This window comes from Mytilus californianus, unplaced genomic scaffold, assembly GCF_021869535.1.
Source record: "Mytilus californianus isolate M0D057914Y unplaced genomic scaffold, xbMytCali1.0.p SCAF_4, whole genome shotgun sequence".
Classification (NCBI taxonomy): Eukaryota; Metazoa; Mollusca; class Bivalvia; order Mytilida; family Mytilidae; genus Mytilus; species Mytilus californianus.
Window position 1 is genome coordinate 88,832,498 of NW_026262690.1, and position 25,353 is coordinate 88,857,850.

General features: G+C 31.6%; 1 protein-coding gene across 1 annotated transcript in view; it reads right to left on the reverse strand.

Moving 5' to 3' along the window:
• Positions 1-1,266: 1,266 nt before the first annotated feature.
• The window catches only part of LOC127738868 (eIF-2-alpha kinase GCN2-like), a 96,960-nt gene continuing 72,873 nt past the window's right edge, over positions 1,267-25,353 (reverse strand). Inside the window, exons 33-40 of the mRNA XM_052250323.1 lie at positions 24,686-24,820; positions 21,942-22,022; positions 14,800-14,900; positions 13,950-14,121; positions 12,553-12,663; positions 7,918-7,970; positions 6,517-6,603; positions 1,267-4,964 (exon numbers count right to left, since the gene is read on the reverse strand). Of these exons, the coding sequence (XP_052106283.1) occupies positions 4,907-4,964; positions 6,517-6,603; positions 7,918-7,970; positions 12,553-12,663; positions 13,950-14,121; positions 14,800-14,900; positions 21,942-22,022; positions 24,686-24,820 (798 nt within the window). The 3' untranslated portion in view covers positions 1,267-4,906. The remainder of the gene's footprint in view (positions 4,965-6,516; positions 6,604-7,917; positions 7,971-12,552; positions 12,664-13,949; positions 14,122-14,799; positions 14,901-21,941; positions 22,023-24,685; positions 24,821-25,353) is intronic.

The following is a 25,353-nucleotide window of genomic DNA, read 5'->3' on the forward strand; positions in this document are numbered from 1 at the left end:
ATACTGGACTGATAGGAAATTTTTTAATTTTTACTTGTAGCAAGAAAAAAAGTTCGGTGACACCATTTTTTCTTTTTATTTTCTTAAAACATATTATAAAACCTATCTTCTCACAATTTATTTTAAAATTCTATCTCATAGATTTTTTTTTATGCACAAAAATATGTTTTTTCATGATCATTCTAACCAAATTTAGGCAATTTTCAACGACTCATAGCTTGAAAAATAGCACGGTGACCCATCCTTTTTATTATATTTTTGAAAAGAGCATAGTAAAATCTTCATTTTGGCAAAGTATAGAAAATACTATCTCGGGAAACATATACCTATGATCTACCTTTAAACGTTTAAACCTGATACATTTTTATGCACCGGTCCTAAGTCAGGAGCCTGTTGTTCAGTGGTTGTCGTATGTTGATGTGGTTAATAGGGGTTTCTCGTTTCTGGTATTTTATATAGATTAAACCGTTGGTTTTCCTGATTGAATTGTTTTACACTAGTCATTGGGGCCCTTTATAGCTTTCTGTTTGGTGTGAGCCAAGGCTCCATGTTAAAGGCCGTACTTTGACCTATAATTGTTAACTTTTTATACATTGTGACTTGGATGGAGAGTTATCTCATTGGCACTCATACCACATCTTCTTATTTATATTATCTTTGACACATTTATCCCATTAGGACCAACTAATTCACTTTAGCATCATGAACACTTTTGAAGGGCAGGAATTAAATGAAAGCAGGTAATTTACATGATAGGCTATTTCTGGAATCATGTCTTTCACCGGAAAAGATCGTCAATTTCGCAATCCTTTATGAAGTCATTTACTAGATAGAAGGCACGCCTGAATCCCTGCTCTATTAAAGTTTCAAGCACTTTCAGAATCATCATTCTGCAAGGTAGTCTATAAATAATTTATGTTCCGTAAGTACGTAATCTTAATTCCCATACGACTGAAGGGAGGGTGACCAACTTATTAGATTTTAATTTCCCAAATAATTTGTGCAGTATAAGATCAAACTTTTTCACCCTACATTTTGGTCACATTGTGATGGAAGTCACATGACAGATTCAACTAACTACTGTATCCCAGAACTGGCGTACTAATAAAACAGTCCTACTCTCTGGAATTTTAAATAATGAGAACAGATCAGCTGTTACAAAAAAACATACAAACACAAATATAATTCAACATCAATAAAAAGACCTACAGCAAACATTTCAGTTTATGAATAAAATTGTATGCAGTATATATGAAGGACAATTGATAAAGTTTTAAATATTTTTATTTCTTTATTTTTAATTTTTACATTGTTATAAATTTTAACCATAACAACACATCATATTTGTAGACCATGACAATAATATTATGACTTTTACCTATATAAACAGTGGAGTATCTCAACCATAGTAGGAAATCACCTTTACCTAGGTCAGAGTTCAGCTATTAAATGTTATCACGAGTCCCTTTATCCAGTGCATCTCATTTGTGCAAAAATCAGTTTTTACAGTCAAATCAATTGATAATAAAAAAAAACAGTTGTAACATTTGTTAAGAACCTTGACACCTTTAAGCAATTTTTCAGTTGACAGATTTGACATATATACTTGATTACCCAACTGCTGAACTCCTATGAAATATAAAAGTACACCAACGGTTCAGCAGAAAATTGCATAATCATTCGATTTTGAAATTGCAGTGTGATGAAAAATCTATTTGAAAAAATGCAGGTAATCTAAATACCATTGCTTGTAATTTATATCTAAATATAGAATATATTACAAATATGAAATTCGTGATATTTACCTTTAAAGATTTTCTTAACGTAAAAGATTTACACATGGATAATTTAAATCTTGAGCAATTTTATATATTTATCATAATAAGGATGTTACATGAATATAATAATAATCATTTTATGGTCCAATGATTTTTACAAATAAAGGAAATAACAAATATTAACATTAACAGAATTTTAAAAAGAATACATGTACTCAGTAACAGGGAAAAATAAACAAGCGGCTTAAGTAACTTGATATATAACATATGTAACATTTGAATAGCGAGACTTTAACCAAACGAGTAAAACTGTTTCAACAAAGAAAATTTCAGAGGTAATCATAAGGTCTTTGACAATATCAGAAGTTTTCTTTTAACAGCATGCTCAACTTTCCATTTACAACTTAAACCATAGAAGTGTTAACCAATTTTCTTACAATTAATTTTAATTTTCAACTATTTGAAAAATGCCTGGTATTGAAACCCAGATTTCTAAGTTGTTTCTCAGGTTAATCTGCTGAAAGGTAAAGTCACCCTAATGAAGCTGTTTCACCAGAATAATATTGATTTCAACACCTGATAATCTTTAAAATAGTTTTTGATAATTCAAATTTCATTGTTGAAAATTGATTGACACTTTAATGGTCTTTGCTTTAAATTTTTTATATCAATCTTATCACCAGCCCTGTGGTCAGCACTTCTGTACTGACATGATATATCATTGATAAGGTCATAATAATATAAATTAACTGTTAACAAAACTTTGAATTTTTCAAATAACTAAGGATTTTTCTACTCCAGGAATAGATTACCGTAGCTGTATTTGGCAAAACCTTTTGCAATTTTGGGTCCTCAATGGTCTACAACTTCATAATTTATATGGCCTTTTTAACTTTTTGATTTGAGCATCACTGATGAATATTTTGAAGAAGAAACATGTGTCTGTCGTACAAAATTTTAATCCTGGTATCTTTAATGAGATTATACAAGATTTTGTGAAAACTGTTTCATTATTGTAAAGAAAGTGGAATTTAAATTAGCACCAGAATCAATGTTTTCTTGGGGTCGATGCAAGAAATATTCATGTCAATATATTCATTTATTCAATTTCCTTTTCATGTATTTGTTTTGATTCAATTGTGTTGTAGGGTTGCTGTTAAATTATAGCTGATTCTTACTAATATTCAAGTATGAGATTCTCTCCACATTAATATCTCTAGTAATTGCAATATTTATGAGAAATTAGGTCTTCAGATAAGCAATGAGGTTGCCAAAGATAATAACAACTTTAGAGGGGCGTAAAGAGGGGATATCTGCACGGAAGAACTAGAAATAAAATTGCCATTTCACGATGAACGAACAATTAAAAATTTCTTGCACGTTGATCTTTTTACCAATTTCACGAAACACGGTGAATAACGAACCTTTTTCACGGCTGCACGTGAAATAAAAATGGCAAAACACGTTGCACGAAAATAACCCTTTACCACCCTCACTTTAAACCCCTTTTTTAGCTCCTTAATAATAGGGATAAAGAGAAGGTATTTGCATGAAATAATTAAAAAGATGGTTACACTTTATCTTACGAATTGTCTGCATTTGAAAAAAAAATGAAATGAAATCTCAAAAATCAATAATATTGTGAAAGGATCAGAACTTCTTTAAAAACAAAATGGCAAGATAAGTACCGATTATCAGGTTGTCAGCATATTGATATTGTAAAATATCAGCTGTGAGTCACAATATGAAGCTTTTTGTCAAGTGAGCGCAGTGAATGAGTTCAAAAAAGCTTCATATTGTTGCTTGAGTTGAAATTTTACAATAGAGATATGATAAAATATGAGAATCTATTTATCGGTTTATATTTGCTCTTTGTTTCAGCAGCAAACCTGAAGATACCATGATAAGTTCTGGTCAAACTTATCAACGTTGGTTTCGTTCATTATGACGTCGGGGATATGTCTGGTCAAAATTATTTAGGCCAAGTTGACGTATTTGACATTACAAAGCCATGATATGCAAATTTATGAAGAGCTGAGCAGAGTGATACAGACAGTGGAAACACTGATAACATGATCATCTACACTTCTAGACCCTTCAACCTACAATAAAGGACGGGTAAGAAAACAATTGATATGCCTTCACATTTTATGATTTATAGGAATACAGGTGTTAAAAGCCAGAACCCTTGTGAAAATCACAGTATCAAAATTGGGTACAACTTGTGCCACTATATGTCTTTCTAAATATGAGAGCCTTTGTACAAGAGACTTTATACAAGTTGCATTCTTATGGTAAAAAGATGTACAAATGCTACTTTTTGTGTTCCTCTGTTTAATCAAAAGGCACATTTGTTTTAGCAGTGTAAGTTGTCATTGATTGAAGCATACTGGTATATAACTTGATATGAAGTTGGCTTAGTTTAAAAATATCTTATTTAAGTGTTCAATGGGTCAGAAATTTAATGAACTGCTGTAAAAATCCATAGTCAAGTCATCAAAGTACAAATGTATTAAGTGATAAAAAATGGTTACAATTTCTGACTAGTTAAACAGTTTGATTTGATGAAACAAATTGCAATTTGGTCAGAATTTTGAATGAACTACAATAGGTGGAGAGCAACACTTACAATCAAGTCACAGTAAAAATAACAGAATTAGCATAAAAACTCTGAAACTGAACTCTTACAATGTACATATTGCCTGAATCTGAAAACAAATGACAAATGAAAACTCTTTTCTATCTGAAATCTTCAAATTATTTTCATCCAAACAAGATTTAAGGCCAGTGTGACAACAGACAGAATATTCTCAATATAGTGTACTATTTTTCTAATTTTACAAAGGGCAATAACTCTAAATCTTATTGTCAGATATAAATAAATACAAAGACTGGTTTCACTTCTTCAACTCAAATTTTAAAAGTTAAAAGTTTTTTTTCTATCAAAATTTGACAGTTTGTGACAATACATATATTTCATGAAAACTTAAATAAAATTTGGCATAAATATAATATTTATATAATATATATACCCTTATTGACCCTAAATCATAATGTTTTATACATTTTCTAGTACACCATATACAATTATTTATCACAGACTAAATATGAGTATCCCTGTTCCTTGGTCATGACAAAAGTTTGACACTATCATCCTTTAGTCCATATAATACTATAAAGTCACACCTAAAAGTAAAAATAAAAAATGCATTTTACCGGTAATATAAAATATATGTAACTTTCTCAAAAGTGCTCATCTCCCTTAACATGTCTGCCTCGCCAAAATGTTTCCATTTCTGTCAAACAAATCCCAAAGTGCTTTTAAGCCACTTTACTGAAACAATTTTGCTAATTTTTGTTTAAATGTTCTCTATTAATATAAATGATGTCACAGTACAATATACTTGTCATCACTCTGTTCCATTCCTATATATGGTTGATTGATTGTCGCTTGTTTAACATGTACTAGCATATATTTCATGAATATTAATTGAGGAAATCAATTTAACAATTACACTGTAATACAATAGGTAAGCTTAACAAGGTAGTTTGACTGGGATGAATGATGTGAAATTTGAACTGCAATTGAAAAAGGAGAGTATGAAGGATATTTGTAGAAATTTTGATGGCAACAGGACAACTACAAACCCCTCAGAGAGCTATTGAAAGGTTTTTTTAATATGAAGAATCTTGGAGTTGAATTAAAAAATCAAGTGAAATCTAGCACTTAACTATTATAGTACCTAAAATTATGATTATGTTCTATGCTATCAACCAACATGTAAAAAAATATCTCAAGTTTTTTGATAAAATATAAACTAAAGTAAACAAGATTTTGCATAAATGTTTTACACTCATCTAGGTCCATTGATATACATTGATTATAACATCTCAAATGACATTTCTGCATTAAAGTGCATAGACTAAATCATCAAATTCATTCATCGTTAAAACTTATAATACATGAAATGATTACATAAATGTATTATTTTTGGTATTTTGGTAACAACATAATGGGGACATGAATGGCCTTAATCATCAAGTGTCAAAAGTCCCTTTTTTGCTACTTTATGGGTAAATCAAATCTATGTGTTTGACAAAGGGAATCTTCTAAAAGTTTTTTGCAGCAAAGAATAAGCCTGAAAATTGACTGAAAGACTGACTATTACTGAATAATTTATTGTTCAGACTTATCAGATGATGCTAAGATCAAGATGACAGTTTAAGACTAAAATTGGTTCACTAGGGACTGTGAATGGTTGGAAATGATCTAATTGATTCTTGCTTTCTTAATGTCTAGTTGCAAGTAGTTCATGCATATTCAAGAGGAGAACACATTAGCAATTAATACAATATGTAGGCTCTACAGGGTAAATCGACCTGGATGAAGGGGGAAATTTTGGATTGTCGATGGAAAGGGATAATAGTTGCATTGGGACATAAATTTTGTCCTGCAACAGGCCACATACAGAACAGTTGCAAGGGTTCTGTATTATGCAGAGAATGTAGCACAAACCCTATATGAGAATTGAGATTTAACTTCCCCATTCCAACCAGACATGGCTGTGTATTAATACACCCTACACAGCACACTTGGCAAAGGTTTTACTGCAACACTGGAAAAGTCCAGGATGACCATACACGTATGTCTATTGCCCACTCAATGCTTGGGGTTCAAAAGACACCTGAACTGTTGAGTATTAATAAAAAGTTTTTGAAATAAAGGTAGATATCTTACCCTTTATCATTACCAGTCTTCCTCTCAAACTTTAACTCAAATATCTGATCAAATACATTACTCAGATATTTACGATGTTTTGGATGCCTAAAATGAAATGAAAACAGTAAAATCTAAAAACCTGAAAATACATGTCTAACTGGTAAGTTGTAAAAAGATGAAACCCTGGATCTGTTACCGTTTTGTGGACTTCACCAATAGATTAAAACATACACATACATGCCACCAGTGTCTTTATCTTTTAATAAAAATTGACATTGCTTGGATGCAGACCATGAAGAGGACCATAAAAACTGTGACATTTATTGAGTGACAATAACAGTAATTTGAATATTACCTTTTGCTCATAACAGAATCAGGATACCAGGAGGCAATATTTGTATACTGTATGACTATTGCATATGTATAAGGTAAACCAAATCATTTTTGCATGGGATTTTGTTTCTTGATTTTCCCTAGTAGGAAAATAATGTGTTATGTAAAAAAAAAAAATAAGAAACTGCGTAAAAAATAGCAGCAAAGTCATATAGAAAGAGCTAAATGCAAAATAAAGTATCTGCAAAAATAAGTTGGTTTACAGTATTTGAACACCTTTTATTTGTATAGAAAAAATGGCAGGATTTAATTGAAGTATTTTATTGTTTCAAATAAATATAGTAACATACACAATTGTACAGTAGAGAGAATAGTTCTCATCAAGAAGGATTTCTTGCCATCCTATTTTTATGCAAGAATAAAAGTCATAAAACATGAAAGAATTTTTTTTAACTGACTATACGGTATGGGTGCTGCTCAACATTGAAAGTCCTACGTTGACTTATAGTTGCTTAGGGAGCTACCATTTGATTTTTATGGGGGGCTAGGATGAAAAATTGTGTCCTGCATTTTTTTTAGTTGTAATCTCGGTCCTGCCTTTTTATTTTTCACTTTATTAGGTCCTGCCTTTTTTTTATTAGTTTATCCTGACTTTTTATAATAATTTGTCATCCTGCCTTTTTTTTTTGCCAAGTTGCTCATTCTGCCTTTTTTTTACTCAAAACTTCTGTCCTGCCTTCTTTTTCAAATTTCATCCTAGCCCCCCCCCCCCCCCCTAAAAATCAAATGGTAGCTCCCTTACATCCACATAATGTTTTCCATTGGATAGTTGTCTCATTGGTAATCATACAACTTCTCCTTATTTTTATACAGAAACAATAAATGGCAGGTCAAATCTGGATATGAAATGAATACTTGTCCATTCAGTTTTACAAACAATAAAGTATGAAGTGGAGAATTTGTAACCAGCAAGAATTTCTCTGTTGCTAGGAAGGTGACTGACTACTACAAAAAAATATTTTTGTCTTTTCAGATGGCAAGGGAGAGAACTACACTAATTGAAAATTACATAAAAGATGTACTTACTTTTCTATAATGCTGCCGATACTCAAGTTAAAATCCTTTTGGTTACCGTTTAACTGTAAAACAAAGATACAAGGAATAATACTACAATATATTTCAAACAAAAACCAAAGTTAAAAATATGTGTCCATCGAAAACCATGCCCTGATTGCACTATCACATTTTCAAGTTTCAAGTTGGTGAAACCAATAACTACCTTAAATCAAACCTTGCACCTGCCTTAAACCAAAACTTAAACCTGATATGGGACGTCTGATGTGGGACAGATGGATGCACAAAAGAGAGACTCATTTCACAAAAAAAACTTGCAAGTCCTCAAAATTTCAGTGTAACTTACTTTCGTAAGATATTTTGTGAAGAGAGCACAAGAAGCATAATGTTCCTATACTATTGTTTGCGAGGCATAATAATCAAGATTTTTTACAAAAACCTTCTTCTCAAGAGGTTTAGCCTTCAATTTCATTACACAGTTAAAAATTTCTTCTTTTGATCTTTTTTCATATAAAAATTTTGTGTTATGTCTTATTGGCATATTTTCACACCAATATATATACAAGAGTGCACAAGCTAAAATGTCTTGCCTGTTTTACTTATCATTGAATTGATGTTGAAAGTCTGTACTATGAAGGTTTTACTACAAGTATCACATAATCAACGTTCTATGAAAACGAGGTCACAGTCAGATGAACCATGCCAGACAGACATGTACACCTCAAAATTGTTTCACTACACTAAATATAGTCGACCTATTGCTTTATATATCTAAATAAAATGCTTCGCTGAGCGCAGCCAGATACGACCGCAGAGGTCTAACCCTGAACAGTTGGGGCAAGTTTGGACACAATATTCAAGCTTGATACTGTCTGAATTTGGATTGTGATCAAATTTTTGACATAATATAGGTTTCTGACACAAAATAAATGTGGTCAAAGATCTTAAAAATTTGAAATGGGACATTTAATTTACTTAGAATGGTCTGATATCCATAATCTAACAATATAGTTAGATTCAGCATATAAAAAATAAACTGCTTCGCTAAGTGCAGCTGGATACGCCCGCAGAGGTCCAACCCTGAACAGTTGGGGCAAAAATGGACACAATATTCAAGCTTGATACCGGTCTGAATTTGGATTGTAATTAAATATTTGACATATTAAAGGTTTCTGTATAAATGTAGTCAAAGAACTTGAAATTGGTTATATGAATTGAATTTATATTCAATTAAAGATTTCTTGCTGTTGTGCAATACACTGTGCTGTTGCGCAATACTAAATAAATCTGTTGTCAGACTATAAACAAATAAAGTTCAATTTCTCCTCAATGTCATATTTGAAATTTATGAAAATCAATAGGGAAATTACATCAATAGCTATAAATAATTCACCAAAGTTTCATGAGAACTGATGAAAGCATTTTTGAGTTATTGTCGAAAAACTGGAAAATCCCCCCTTTTTTAATGAATAAAACCCTATAACTCAGAAATGTATAATCTAAAATTTATAAAATTCAAAAGGGAGCTTACATAAACAGATATAAACAATTCACCAAAGTTTCATGAGAACTGCTGAAAGCATTATTTAGTTATTGTCCGAAAACTGGAAAATCCCCCTTTTTTTATGAATAATACCCTGTAGCTTGGAAACGTAAAATCTAAAATTCATAAAAATCGAAAGGGAGCTCATGTCAATAGATATAAACAATTCACCAAAATTTCTTGCAAGTTGGTGAAAGCATTCTTGAGTTATTGTCGGAAAACTGGAAAATCCCCCCTTTTTTAATGAATAAAACCCCAAAACTCGGAAACAGTAAATCTGAAATTTATAAAAAACGAAAGGGAGCTCACGTCAATAGATATAAACAATTCACCAAAGTTTCATGCATATTGGTAAAAGCTTTTTCGAGTTAATGTCCGACATGTTGACGACGGACGGACGGACGGACGGACGGACAGACAACGGTATACCATAATACGTCCCGTAAACGGGCGTATAATAAACGGGCGTATAAAAATCAAAAATTTGATTTTAGTTGAAATCAAACAAGATTGAATTTTAGACCCTTCAAACCTTAATATTGGCTTATTTGAAAACAGTGCCCAAAATAAAAAATCTTAATGCACAGTAAGATTCAGCATATCATACAGCCGCAATAATTCAGTTTTTGATGAAATCAAACAGTTTAATTTTGGACCCTTTTGACCTCAATGTAGACCAATCTAAAATTTAAAATATCCAAAAAAGTAATACAAGGTTAGAACCCCCAAAAATTAAAGATTTCTTGCTATTGGGTAATACTGATCAATTTAATGTGCAAAACTGCGAATGAAGATTTCTTGCAATTGTGCAATTGAAGATTTCTTGCTATTGCGCAATACTGTATAATTGAAGATTTCTTGCTATAACGCAATACTGTGCTAATGTGCAATACTGTGCTACTGCGCAATACTGTGCAATTGAAGATTTCTTGCTATTGCACAATACTGTGTTATTGCACAATACTTTGTTGTTGTGCAATACTATGCTATTCACATTACTGTGCAATTGAAGATTTCTTGCTATTGCGCAATACTGTGCAATTGGAGATTTCTTGCTATTGCGCAATACTGTGCAATTGGAGATTTCTTGCTATTGCCCAAAACAGCGCTATTGCTCAATACTGTGCTATTGTGCAATACTGTGCTATTGCACATTACTGTGCAATTGAAGATTTCTTACTATTGTGCAATACAGTGCAATTGAAGATTTCTTGCTATTGCGCAATACTGTGCAATTGAAGATGTCTTGCTATTGTCCAATACTGTGCTATTGCGCAATACTGTGCAATTGAAGATTTCTTGCTATTGCGCAATATTGTGCAATTGGAGATTTCTTGCTATTGCCCAATACTGTGCAATTGAAGATTTCTTGCTATTGCCCAATACATGTACAGTGCAATTGAAGATTTCTTGCTATTGCGCAATACTGTGCAATTGGAGATTTCCTGCTATTGCGCAATACAGTGCAATTGCAGATTTCTTGCTATTGCGCAATACTGTGCTATTGCTCAATACTTTGCTATTGTGCAATAATGTGCTATTGCTCATTACTGTGCAATTGAAGATTTCTTACTATTGCACAATACTGTGCAATTGAAGATTTCTTGCTATTGCGCAATACTGTGCAATTGAAGATTACTTGCTATTGCACAATATTGATGCATCATTTGAAATTTCAAAAATTTTGAAGAAAAAAAAATATGAAATCCAAAAATAAATTTCCCTTTGTGGTATGGAACCTTGTAGTACAATTTTAGAGAGATCCGTACACTTAAACACAAGTTACTGTCTGAAAACTAGAAAAATGCTTGTTTTTGGCCCCTTTTTTGCCCCTAATTCCTGAACCATTTGGGCAATTACCCCCAAACTCAATCCCAGCCTTCACTTTATGATATGGAACCTTGTGGTACAATTTCTGAGAGATCTATACACTAACACACAAGTTATTGTCCAAAAACCACAAAAATGCTTCTTTTTGGCCCCTTTTTCCTAAACAGTTGGTACCATAACCCCAAAAATCAATCCCAACCTTCCTATTGTGGTATTGAACCTTCTGGTAAAATTTCTAAGAGATCCTTTCACTTAAACTAATGTTATTGTCCGGAAACCAAAAGTGTGACGCAGACGACACCATAGCATTATACGACGCAAACATTTTTTTGTGGTTGTATAAAAATAGACCAAACCACAAAAACTAAAAATCGTCCAATGAACTATGAAAATGAGGTCGAGGTCAGGAGAAACTGTCAGTCGGACATGTACACCTTACAATCATTCTATTCACCAAATATAGTTGACCTATTGCTTATAGTATCTAAGATACTGAGTTGACCACATAACTTTTTCCTTGATCACTGATCCATGGAATAAGGTCGAGGTCAGGTAAACCCTACTTGACAGACATGTAGACATTGCAAGGTACCCATATACCAAATAGTTATCCTATTACTCATAATAAGTGAGTATTTCACTTAACAAAAAATTTGTTACTTTTTTTTCAAGCAGTCACTGAACCATGAAAATGAGGTCAAGGTCAATGGACATATGACAAAGAGAAACTTCATAATATTGGGTATCTGCACACAAGGCAAGAAGCATCCAGGTCTTTTACCTTCTGATATATAAAGCTTTAAACAAATAGTTTACGCTGTCTCCGTCACCAGATTGTAATACCTATGTCTCCCATACTGCGACTTTCGTCGCAGGCGAGACAAAACAAGAAAACCAACAGCCTGATTTATGACAAAACAAGAAAAAAAACATGACAGACAGTAAGCAACCACAACCACTAAATTACAAACCGCTGAATTGACAGACAGCAACCAACCACAACCACTAAATTACAAACCACTGAACTGGAACAAGCAGATAAAAAATGTGGTTGGATTTATTTTTGAAAAAAGTTCTGTCCTTCAAAAGGTATGGCAAAAAAAGCGTAATAATAATATTGCAATTTATTATGTGACATTGATAAGATTTTCAATTCAACATTTCAAAATCACACTGTTAAATTATGTTTTATTAATCATTTTGTATGCAACTGGTGGTTTAGCCCTTTAAAGTGGTTTATTATAATTTTTAGTCTTATTTTCTAAATACAGTACCTCAAGATAGGCAGCAACTGTCTTTATGACTGGAGCATTCAGTTCTACTGCCACAACATCACATGATTTCCCAGGTAACCATGACAAACTTGTTGTTACCTTTCCATGAATCTGCAATGGTATGTTTTAAAGTTTACAATATTTCAAATATCTGAAGAGAAATAACAATACGGAAACCATTTTGAAATAAAATTAAAAAGAAACACAAGAGCTCCACTTTTGTCTCATCATTTGAAAACTTATTTCAATATATTTATTAAATATTTTTATAAGGGTAAAGAAAATCCTTGAAAAACAATAATACAAGTCCACAGGACACAATGCCGGGGGGGATTGCCCGATTTGCACTCATAAATTTATGTGCAGTGAACTACAAAATCTGGTCCCAAACCCTTATTTAACATCAGGTATTCCAAATTATAAATGCATCCACCAATTTCTGAATTTAATGTATTATAATATTTTTACTGTGTCAGCTGGAACCTATTTGCCTTCAACAATATAGTCCACTTGATATTTTAGACTTCGGTGATTCGTGTGAACGGTGGTTACGCTTGGTATTGAACATTATCATGTTTATTATAACCGCTGACACCTATTGTCACTTTCCAAAAAAAATTAATTTTGCTATCGGATTTTTCTTTTTCGATGTATCCAAAGTTAAACATTGTCAGTTTTTTGTACTATTGACTGGCTTTTGTTTGACAAAAAAAATTAGTTAGTTAAAATCATTACTTTTTTCAAACTTTTTATTTCATTAATGCCAGAGTTCTTGTCAGCAACAAAAAGGAATAAGTTATATACTTTTTGGGCCATAAATAATATGGGTTATATTTTTGTTTATTAGAAAAATCATGGTGGTTCGATACTTTTTTCCAGGTGTGTAATTATAAAATATATGCCACTGGAATTTTAAAATTTAGCTACAATATATGCAACTGGACATTTTAGACTAATTCTACAATGTATGCCACTTGAGATTTTAGACTTCAGTTACAACATATTCCACCAGAGGTTTAAGATTTCATTTACAATATATTCCATCAGAGGTTTAAGATTTCAGTTACAATACATGCCACCAGAGGTTTAAGACTTCATTTACAATATATGCCAAAAGTATGCCACAAGAGGTTTGAGACTTTATTTACAATATATGCCACTGGAATTGTTTTACTTCTTTTACAATATATGCCACTGGAGCCACTGAAATTGTTTTACTTCCTTTACAATATATGCCACTGGAGCCACTGAAATTGTTTTACTTCCTTTACAATATATGCCCCTGGAATTGTTTTACTTCCTTTACAATATGCGCCAATGAACGTTTTTAATAATTTCAGTTCAAAGGCTATAATGCACTTAACACAATACAAGACAAATAATTTATTAAGACTTACCTGTAGTTCATACTTCTTTCTGGTATTGAGAGCAAGTTTTCCTTCCATCATGATGAATATAAAGTTCAATGTCATGTTTGAATAGTTTGATTGTGATTGGACAGTTTCAGAATGAGGCTGAGAAAATGTAATATTGCACACTCCTAATTGGCTCTTTGTGTCATTTTGTTCACTGCAAAATAATAAGTACAAATCCAATATATTAGGTTTCTTGAGAATTGGAACACTGTCCCATTTAAAACTTTTGTCTATGCAGTACAACAAGGAATAGATGTATTGCACCACTGCAGGAAAAAGTACCTATCTTGTTATCATATAGATATATATGCCATATAGGTATCAACTGTTTCAAACCTGCAAAGGGGAGATATCTCTATAAGATATGATTGCAAGATAATAGAAAAACAAAGGATATGGGGTATCCATCCATGACCCAAATCAGTACATGCACAACAAAAAACACTGGAGCAGCTCTTTTATTGCTGTTCTTCATTTCAAAGTCACAGTGAGGTCTTCAACACAGAGCTGTAAGATGAAACACCACCAAATAGGGCATGATCAAAAAAGATTATGCTGGAAAGTAGTACATATTTAAATCAAAATAGTTCCTATTTTTACATGTAAATATCAAACTATGTAGAATATATAACATTTTTTACAGAATTTTTTTCATGATACTAGCTGTTTGAAAAGCTCTACTCTAAATTCATGCGAATTTAGATCAAATGAAGGACAGAAGTTTACATTTGTATAAATTTGGATTGTTATTGAAATTGTACACTTTATAATAAATATATGGTCAGTCACAGATTATTACAGGTTAATTTCTAATTTAATCAATAATTCTTACATTTTATTTGACTGTATTTTCTGCAGTAAGAATTCAGTCAGTGACTGATCATTAGGTGTCAATTTCTTCTCTGCTATCTTGTCTTTGTCAATTGATCTAACCTAGAAACATATTAAAACAAATGTAATATGAATTTTATAAGAAGGTAACATGTACAACACCAGCTATAAAAGGGTCATCACTCCGTCCTTATATGATCTAGAAGTTTTTATAATTTTTAAAATTCCTTGATAAAGATCCATAAGTTCAAAATAATGGGACCCTATTTCGTGTTATTAGCTTTTATTGTTTTTTGATTTTGGTGTTTTTACCTTCTATCATGTTGTTATACTGTAACTAGTTGTGTTTATTTCCTAAATATAGTAACAAAGCTATATTTAGTGCAATGTCAATTTCATCATGGATCACTTTTTCCACAATCAGGGGTTCATTAAGGGATGAAAATAAGTTTGAAATGTATGTTACAATTTAAATAGCTATCAATGTATTAATTTAAGTTGCAGTATAATAACAATATTAGGTCAATGTCAGAAAAATATAAACTTTTTTGTATTTGGCACAAAACTGGGGAAGGGCTTGGTAAAACCTCATCCATCCCCAGTTTCTCAGTCTCATACAAAAAAGTTTATATTTTTCTGACATTGACCTAATATTGTATATATATAACTGGTAGTGTACCTTTGATCAGTTCTTTACTTTTGTATTTTTTTTTGTAACAACTGCACAACACTTACATTGTAATATTAATGTCAGGCATGGGGTAATGCAAATTTGTAATTGTAATGCATGGTAATGCATTACATTTTTTCAAGTAATTGCATGTAATGTGTAATGCAGCAATTTGTACATTACATGTAATTGTAATATAATGCATTACTTTAGCAAAAAGTTGTGTAATTTCATGCATTACATGGCATTACATGTCATTACTTTTTTCACATACCACATCTTTAACATATTGTTGGAGTTTTAAATAAACCAAATTTAAGATTTCTTGATTAACTAAGAATATGTTAATCATGAGAATATATTCTTTATTTCATCTTATTTCATACATTTTCCTGCATAAAAAGATTGATATTTGAAAAGCATAACTGTATTGTTGTCATAAGATCAAAGAATATCTTGTCTTGCTTAAAGGGAAACTTCGCAAAAAAATGAAAAATTGATATTATGTTCATTATGTATAAGAAAGCACAAATTCATAAATATTAAAGTTTTATTCTGCTAGATAAGAGATCACCATCGATTTTAAATTTAGAGTATCAATTCTCCGCATGCGGCCATTTTGACATCCTCCCTGAATATAAACCACGATATATCTATAAACCACAAAGGACCAAAACAAGCAGTAACCTAACGTAGCCGTAATTGAGTGTCGATATCTTGTCAAGCGTACGGTTGTTTTATCCGACAAGGAAAGCATAAACAGTTTCCCGGGTCACAAAAAAGATTATAATAGACATGGTTGTGCAACCTTTCCTAACTAACTTGATACGGAAAATGTAATTATATATTTTTTTTTAAATAACTAGTACTATGGTCTGTCGTTTTAAAACTGTTTTTTTAACTAAGTTTTTGAAACAAAAAATTTTAATGGAAATTAGTTTATAGTCAAAGTTCAAAGTCATAAATAAGTGTTCCGTGTAAAATTGTTTTCGAAAATCTAGTTTGTTCATAATTCTTTTATGTAATAAACTTATTTAAATAAATTCGGACCTTCCCTTATCTGATCACTAGCATGGCTGAAGAAATCCCAGAGGTATTGTGAGGTGACATGTCCAGGTATTCAAGCGATTTCCTGTCGGGCTTTAAAACTCTTATTACACAATTACATAAAGCAAGTTCGTGCATCACTTCACTTCTGAGGGTATTGATCAGTGTACACGGCCGATAACTTGTAACTTTCCATTTTGAAACTATCAGTTGTAATATACATCTTTGTCTTGCGTGTCCGATAGTGATATACTAGTCATTACTAAACTCATACGCTTGTTTATAAATAACCTTTCTGGTGTAAAGAATGATATTTATGAAAATCAAAATAATTCCCAAAAAAAGATTTGATAAAATAAAAAATCTATTTACATATTTTCCAAGGGTAAATTGGGGAAAATGTAAGTATATACTCGTTGTCAATAAGTATGGACATCTTGAAACATACAAATATTGATTTAACAAAATGTATGCACTTGTCGATCATTGGTTTATACGCCTAGATAGAAGGTTACGGAACTATAGATAGTCGCAATTTAGAATATATACATGTAAATTGAATATACGAGAGAAACATCCGGAACCAATCTGATTTAAATACAGTTCGATATCTAACTTGCTTTGGTTCATCGAAGTAATAGACATAGTAAAATCACAGATTTATTTTTCAATAAGATTATTTTTAACAGTTTAAGAAATTCGTCATCATCACAATTGTTGGGTATAATGTATAATAATGTGAACATGGTTCTAAAAGTACCTGATGTCAATTTTCCTGTTCCGACATGCATGTAATATATATGCCACTGGACGTACACTAATGATCCCCAAAAAGCCTATTTGAAGAAATAAAGAAACTTCACTGCGAATAGACTGATAGTAGTTGTATTAACGTCTGGTCAGCTAGAGGGTTGATTATTTTTTTTAGTTAGCTTGTGGTGGTAATAAACCATTCCCAATATTGCACTTATGCATAAAATATCAAATGAGAGTAATATAAGAGAAAATATGAATACGAAATTCGGAAAAGTCGCATATCTGGTACAAAAAGTCTCACCATGAACTATAGGATTTTACGTACGATTGTCATTCTTAATAGAAATAACGGACACTCATTTAAATACATGCATGTACGCTGTGATAAAAAGGGGTGTCGCAGTTGCATAGTATTCATCATAAATCTATTTCAAGTTTATACTTTCCTGTTATTTTTATAAGTTAACGCAGAGACATGTATACATCTCGGTAAACGGACAGAAAGTCACAGGACAAAAAGTCACAGGACATAAAGTCACAAATTGGATAGAACAAAAAGTCACAAATAATTTGTCGACAATTGTTTGAATATATAAGAGAAAGATCTTCGAAAAATTTCCTTTTTATATTTATTCATTTTTAAGTTTAGGAAATTGTTCATAAGCCTTGATAAATGAAAAATTATTAAATTTTAATCATGCAAATGATATATTTATTGGCACCATGAAGCCATTTAAGTGCCTAACCACTTTGACATTTTGTTATCATAACAACTATTTGATCATCATTGATATTTATTGAATAAATTTTAATTATAAAGTTGCTTGATATATTATAGTTCAAGAAAAAATCAAAAAATTATTTTTAAACTTAGTGTTTTCTTGTTCACAGAAAAATAATCTCAAAACTGAATTGTGACTTTTTGTCCTGTGACTTTTCGTCCGTGACTTTTTGTCCTGTGACTTTCTGTCCTACATTCATACATCTCTAGCTAACGACAATCAACTATATAAATATCTGAATCTGATGTGATTTACCGTTCAGGTCTTTCTTTTTCTCCTTTTTTGTTATTTTGGCAGGAATATATACATTGTAAGATATACTGTTCCCAGGTTTGGGGAAGGGGGGGGGGATTGGAGTTCATGTCTATCGAAAGTTACAAAATAAGAACGGTGTATTTATGAATTTACAAGAAGAATTCTGTTCTTGGGCGTAGTTTTCTTCTTTTTTTTTTAGTTCAGTGATTTAAATTGAGAAAAAAAAAATCTAGTCAGAATTTAAATTAAATCATTCCGGCAATCCCCCATGTAAGACGCCTCTAAAATAATGAATGGTCATGCTTCACAATCATCAGAATTTTCGTTGCATTGGTATATTCTGTATCAGTAGTGACATTTCCGGGTATAACAGAGCTACTTGTGTATTACCTGTATGTGGTTAGGTGATCTTAGGTGACGTCCCATGAGGTCTTACGTATACAGGTTCACATTTATAATGGTTTCTGATATAACAATTAGGTTTTATGACATTCACACTTCTGCATGTTCTGTATACCAAATTTTATCTTTTTTTCAGTGAGGATGTGAATATTTTCCAGGAAAAATATTGAGTATCAAATTAATTTCGGGATTTTTTTCTTTCTTGGTATTAAATCACAGAAATTTAAAGGATATACTGCTTGTCCGTTTTAGGAGTATTCTTGTCAGTTTAAACAGACGTATATATGTCTCTGGTTTAGAGTGGGTTTATGAATGAATGATAAGTCTTGCAAAGGTTCAAGATATAAAGCACATTGAAAATTGATTCCGCCGGTCTTTCTCCATTCAAAAAAGGAAAGTTGACGTAAGATTGATTCTGTTAATTTTTTAAAACATCGTTGGTCAAATAGCTAAAGAATTTATACGTTGTGAGATTTAGAATATTTTAATCAGGGCACTCCCGATTAGGTAAATGTAGATCGCTTTGGACGGACCAAACTATATTAATGTAACTGATAATTCTCTCTGCACATTTAAATAAATATTCAAGGTTACCGATGATAATTTGAAATAGTACAGTTTTGATTTATACGCTCGTTTTCGTGAGCCATTTTTATCTATAAATTTATTTAATTGAAAGTAATTCAGAATTTCGATGTTACAACAAAATGATCACCTATTTTTTTTTTAAATTGAGCTAACGCAAAATATTAAAAATTATATAACGGCGATTCAGTTATTTTGCCACCATATTCCTCCCCAAATACTAAAAAAAAAAATCCTGTCTCAAACCAGCACTTCTGTTTTATCCTTTTTTTCCCCATGTTTTTTTTTCATACTTACAACGGTGAACCCTTGAGGCCAAACAAAACTCTTGTGAAGATCAAAAGATTAAAATTACATAATGCTAATCTTTTAATAACCGTGAATTTAACCACGCCTTTACCAGGTGGTGTCAGTATAATACACATGCATTGTATTTCACAGTACTAGACTGAAGCAAGAATTTGTATAGTAAGACAAATCCTCGACTGAAGTAATAGGTGAGAATACAAACATGCATTTTTATTACACTATCAGTTATATATGTTCGTTCAACATATCCGTCGGAAAAAAAATCATAAAAACATTCTATTGTATGATTTACTTTTATTACTATAATCATATCAGAAATCCTTAAAATATAAAAGGTGCATTTTAATTTTAAAAGTTGCACGGCTGATCACTTTTCTTTCTGAATTATTAGTTGGTTAATAGCTACGTCAAAAGTCGTCGATGCGCTTTAAATCGCGTTATAAGATGATTAACGAACAAGACTTAAAATGAGATTAATCCACTCCCGGCATGCAAAAAGACTTAAACTACGTCACAGAAGTCAGGAAGTTCGAATAAATAAAATTATTAATTCCCAATTTTCTTCTTTATTAGTGTTCGTATCCAGATAAAACTTGGTGAATATGTTTTTTATGGTATTATGAACATATTAAGATGATAAGTAAAAAATCGCGAATTTTCCCTTTAAATAAAAGATAATTAAACTTTGTTATAAAACACTAATTAGTTTGTTTTACAATCAATGTTTTCACTATTTAGACAATTGTTCATTAATTAAGGTCTATGTTTATTTTATAATTAGGGAAGTAATTCACAGTAATTAAATATTTCATTTAAAATTAAAAAAAACCAAAAAAGAGTATATTTATAAAAGTAAAGTCAACATTAAATTAAAATTGTAAAAGCCGAATTAAATAGACTTTTTACATGTATACTTATATTCATTTCATGGAACATTTGCTGCATATGCTAGAATCTTTTGTGACTTCTAGTTGTTTTTCAAGATGTTTAATTTTTCTATTCACTTAATAAAGTTTTCAAATGTAATGTGTAATTCAAGGCATTACTTTGCAAAAGTAATTGTAATATAATGCATTACTTTGATAAATGCATGTAATTGTAATATAATGCATGGTTTGGTCAAAGTAATTGTAATACAATGCATTACATTGCAATGTAATTCGCCCCATGCCTGATTAATGTACACAATACTGAAATTATTTGACAAAATATCTTAAACATGACACTTATTCACTGAGTATATGGATTTTCTAGCAACTGTACAAATTGAAGCATTTAGAATTTTTTATCCCCAATCAAGCTTTTAAATATTTGATCTGTGATTGATTGAACAGAGTTTTTCACAACATAAATCAATCATGTGTTAAATATTCTTGCAAATTGTCAGTTCAATCTGAATTTGACCAAGAACTATATTAACAAAATGTTAGGTATTGAAATAAATATACCTTTGTTGAATACTTTGTTCAAAGTGGTCTACCAAAGATATACCTGAATTCTACCCTGTGCCAAAACACTTTGGTTCAACACCTACCATTTTTTTAAAACAACACTTAAAATTATGATGGAAAATAGTAAAATAACAAAAATACTGAATTGTCTTCTTGCAACAAAATTTTTTAGCACTTGTATGGCTTCAGTTGTAAATATTTTGTTCTCTATTCTAATATGACGTTCTTCTTTCCCTTTGGAAACAAATCCATGTTCTAATTCCAATAAAATAGGGGCTGCACTTGAAAGACATCACAATTGAAATTGCAACGTCAGCTGTGTTTTGAACAACGCCGGAAATCGAAATGGACATTTGTTTTGGTGTTGCTTGCTAGGAAATAAAATAAAATCATTCTAAAAGTAAGTTTACATGTATCTTTTCATTTGTTTATAGTGAAAGGGATGATTTTCTATAACATTTTGGCTTCAACAAATCTAAATGGATGCCTTTTGAACATGTATTATAGGTCCACTTTGAAGTACAAATGTTTTAAATTTTCCTATTTGAATCGAAATAATTCTATCATGCCATGTTCTTTGCTAATTTTAACATGGGTAGGCATTATATTTGTCAACGGTATAAAGATATTGACAAGTATAATGCCTACCCATGTTAAAATGAGCATAGAGCATGGCATGAGAGAATTATTTCTTAATTTTAGTTTTATAATAACAATAATACATAATCTTCCAATAAGTGCAATTTCCTTGACAAATTTGATGTCACAAAGCAAATGTCTTCATGTCACAAAGTCTTATGACACATTTTCTTTAAATGATCCCATGTCAACAAAGGCATATCATTCATGAAACCAAATTGAAACTTGTCTCTACAGTTCTGTTTACCTTTACACTATCCCCATCTTTTATCACCACCATATGTGATATGCCAGCTGACCTACAAATATCTTGTATGTCTTCTTGCGCCTGTAAAACAAGAAAGAACAATTTGCTTCATCAAAGAAAAAGTAAAAAAAAAACAATTGTTTTTATTCAATTCCAAGTCCGTCTTCCATAAATACTGTCACATATGTATAATAATTTTTATCAACGGGAGGATAATTCAGGGGACTGTATCAAGCACATCCTGATTAAAGTAAGTCAAGAATGTAGTTCATAATAAATTTTTCATTAATAATTATAATGAATTACTAAAGTTTTGGAATACACATTGGCAATGCCTCTTCCAAACCTGAAATTCAAGATCCACTCATATGCACAGCTTAAAATTTTTTAACATTTTAACTTAGTGCAGATTTGCATTGCAAGTGATGTATTCATAGCATGGGGACACAAACCCTGTCATCTAAACTATTCTCTCTCCTTTTGGAGTTCATGAAATAGGCCCAGTGGTGGATCCAGAGGGGGGGGGGGGGTGTTTCGAGGTTGGAACCCCCCCCTTTTTTTTGGACGATCAATGCATTTGAATGGGGACATATAGTTGGAACCCCCCCTTTATCTCGGGTTGGGAACCCATACCTGCCAACTTTTGAAAGTCCCCATGGGGGTTTTAGTGCGTGACAACAATTCTTTGCGACATATTTTGCGCGTGCTGTTTTGTGGTCTAGAAAAAGTGTCATATTTGTATGATGAGCTTACAAGCCTTTTTCTTACGTTTATTAGCATGATTCTAGTTATTATTAATATATCAGTAAAAAAGATGAATCTGTAGCTAGAAGACCAGGATTTATTTTCTTGTTTTAAGTACAAATGAGCATATATCGATATCATTTGAAGAAACTTTTCCTAAAGAATTATACATCTATCTGGTATTATGTGGTCAAAACATGTCCAAGAATTTTGCAATGTTACTGGATTTTTATCTTCTTTATAATGTTTATTATTAAAAATAATTGGACCCCTCATTTAGAAAAGACTTTAAAGTTGTTCCAAATATAATGAATTTTCCCACTTTTAAGTTTAAAAATCTAAATTTTTTTTTTTTCTTTTTTACAACAGTAAAATGACCCCTTGTCTTTATGTATTGGGGACAGTACCTCATTAAAAAAAAAAGAAGTACAAAATGTATAGTACATTGTACTTTAAATGATTTGTCCCATTTGGTAATTTAATTGAATACAAAAATGACATATGTTACAGCAAGTGTAATGTCAATAAATTAGTGAATAAACTATTTATTATCTTTATGGTAGTACTGCATCATTGAATTTTGTCAATCAGCCATGCTTTTATTCTTAAGCTGTTTAAGAACCTCCTTGCAGATGAAAATTAACCTTCCATGTGCATGATTTTACAATTCTGACTAACCCACAGAGGAATACAACACAAGTTCAAAATCTAGCATGTTAGAATAATCTTAAGAGAAAACGTTTTTGATTGGCTTATTAATTTGATCATGAGAAACACAGAATTTGATTGGCTGATGACGATTGTCTTCCTTCGGTACAATTCAAAATCGGGAACAATCATATTTTTCGTGTAGATTTTCACAAAATCGTGTTTTAGAGGTTTTTTCACGATCCCAACCATGCAATCGTCACAAAAGGTCAAAATCGTGTAGTATACGCCTAAATCGTGAAAGTTGGCAGGTATGGGAACCCCCCCTTTTAAAAATGGCTGGATCCGCCCCAGAGGCCGTTTCAGAAACTAAAGGACTATGGGTAATTCAATTGTTCGTACCCCAAAATGAAAATAACATCACATCATTGGTTGAATTTCCATTGGTTTTCCTTTTTTAACCAATCACAACATTTAGGTGTACACTTTTGAAAATATTACCCAGAATGCATTAGATTCTGAAATGGTAAATACCCTCAGATTTAATTTTTTTCCCTTGATGGATTGATGAGATTTAAACTTGGTAAACTACTGTTGTCTGTATTGTTGCCATTTCAACAACATAACAATGAACATTTCTCCATCAACAATCTGTTATATTTATGCCCTTGTCCCATATCACAAATCTTTTCAATGGTTGTCGCTTCTGTTATGTCTATTTGTGTACTATGAAAGTACATGTATTTGAATTTGTGGACTCCTATTCCTGTGGTCTGAGCAAAAATTATTGGTTTGTATTTGTGATTTCTGACTTAATACAAATAAATGGAGAATGCGCCCATGGGACATAGATGATGCCCCCACTTGCATATGACATTATAAAGGGACATAACAGTATAAGTGATGCAACACAAATTGGAACTTGATCTGTGTTTTGTGGTTATAAGCATTGTATATAAGTTTCATAACATTTGGTTGAGGCAAACTTAAACTAATTTTTGGACATACAGATGGCCGTACAGACGGACAAGGGTAATACTTAATGCCCCATATGACGTGGCAGGGGCATACAAATAATATATACCAATATCTACTGTATATATTTTGATCCTGTATAAACCAAACAAATTCTTCAATCCTTTAGAGGTTTGGTCAAGACTAGTTTAACTGTATTTTAAAAACTTGGAGTAATTTAGAACTTGCCACACAGTGTGTATGAGTTCTTCCCCATTGTTGGAAATCACATGATGATCTATAGATATCTATTTTTAAGACTTAATGTTGTTAGGTTGTTGTCCTATCAATGTTAATGTAAATCTCCTTTTATTCATATCAAAGAATAGGACCTGTACCTGGATAGTTTCAAGCAATAATTCTGCCTTGAGACCAGCAGCCCATAAATCTTTGATGATGGTCATTCGATCCTTTAACATTGGTTTATGTCCAATGGCACACACTAATACATCACACCTACTACTTGGTTGGTACTGAAAAATAAGCAGTATGATAGTAAAGTAGCATTATGCTTTCTGTAAAAATTAAGCAAAAGTTAATTTGCAAAAGCCCTTTAAAATGTGTAATATCCTTCTTCTTTTGTCTCATTGTAGAATGCTCCCCATACGTATAAGGTAAAGTTAAGTCTGCAGTATTTAGTAGGAAGAGCAAAGATGAGTCTGTTCAAAATGAGTTATTGAGATAATGTGTCCTTTTTTGTCTACTTTTATTTGAATACTGTGAAAGTACTTTAATTCGTGGAGTACCAATTTTCGTGGCTTTCTTGGATGGCTTTATCCACGTATTTAAGTGTCCAACAAAAAATAACGACTGTTGTCCAAATCAAGACATGTAAAGATCCCTATGTAGGTTTGACTACATGGATACGGGCATATAGTCTGGAGAATACATTGAATATCAGCAAACACACTATGAACTGCATATACAACTTAAGACAGGATTTTACCCATTTGATCTTTGAAAAACCTAAATTGTATGATTTTTAACCCTTACAGCAGAATGCATC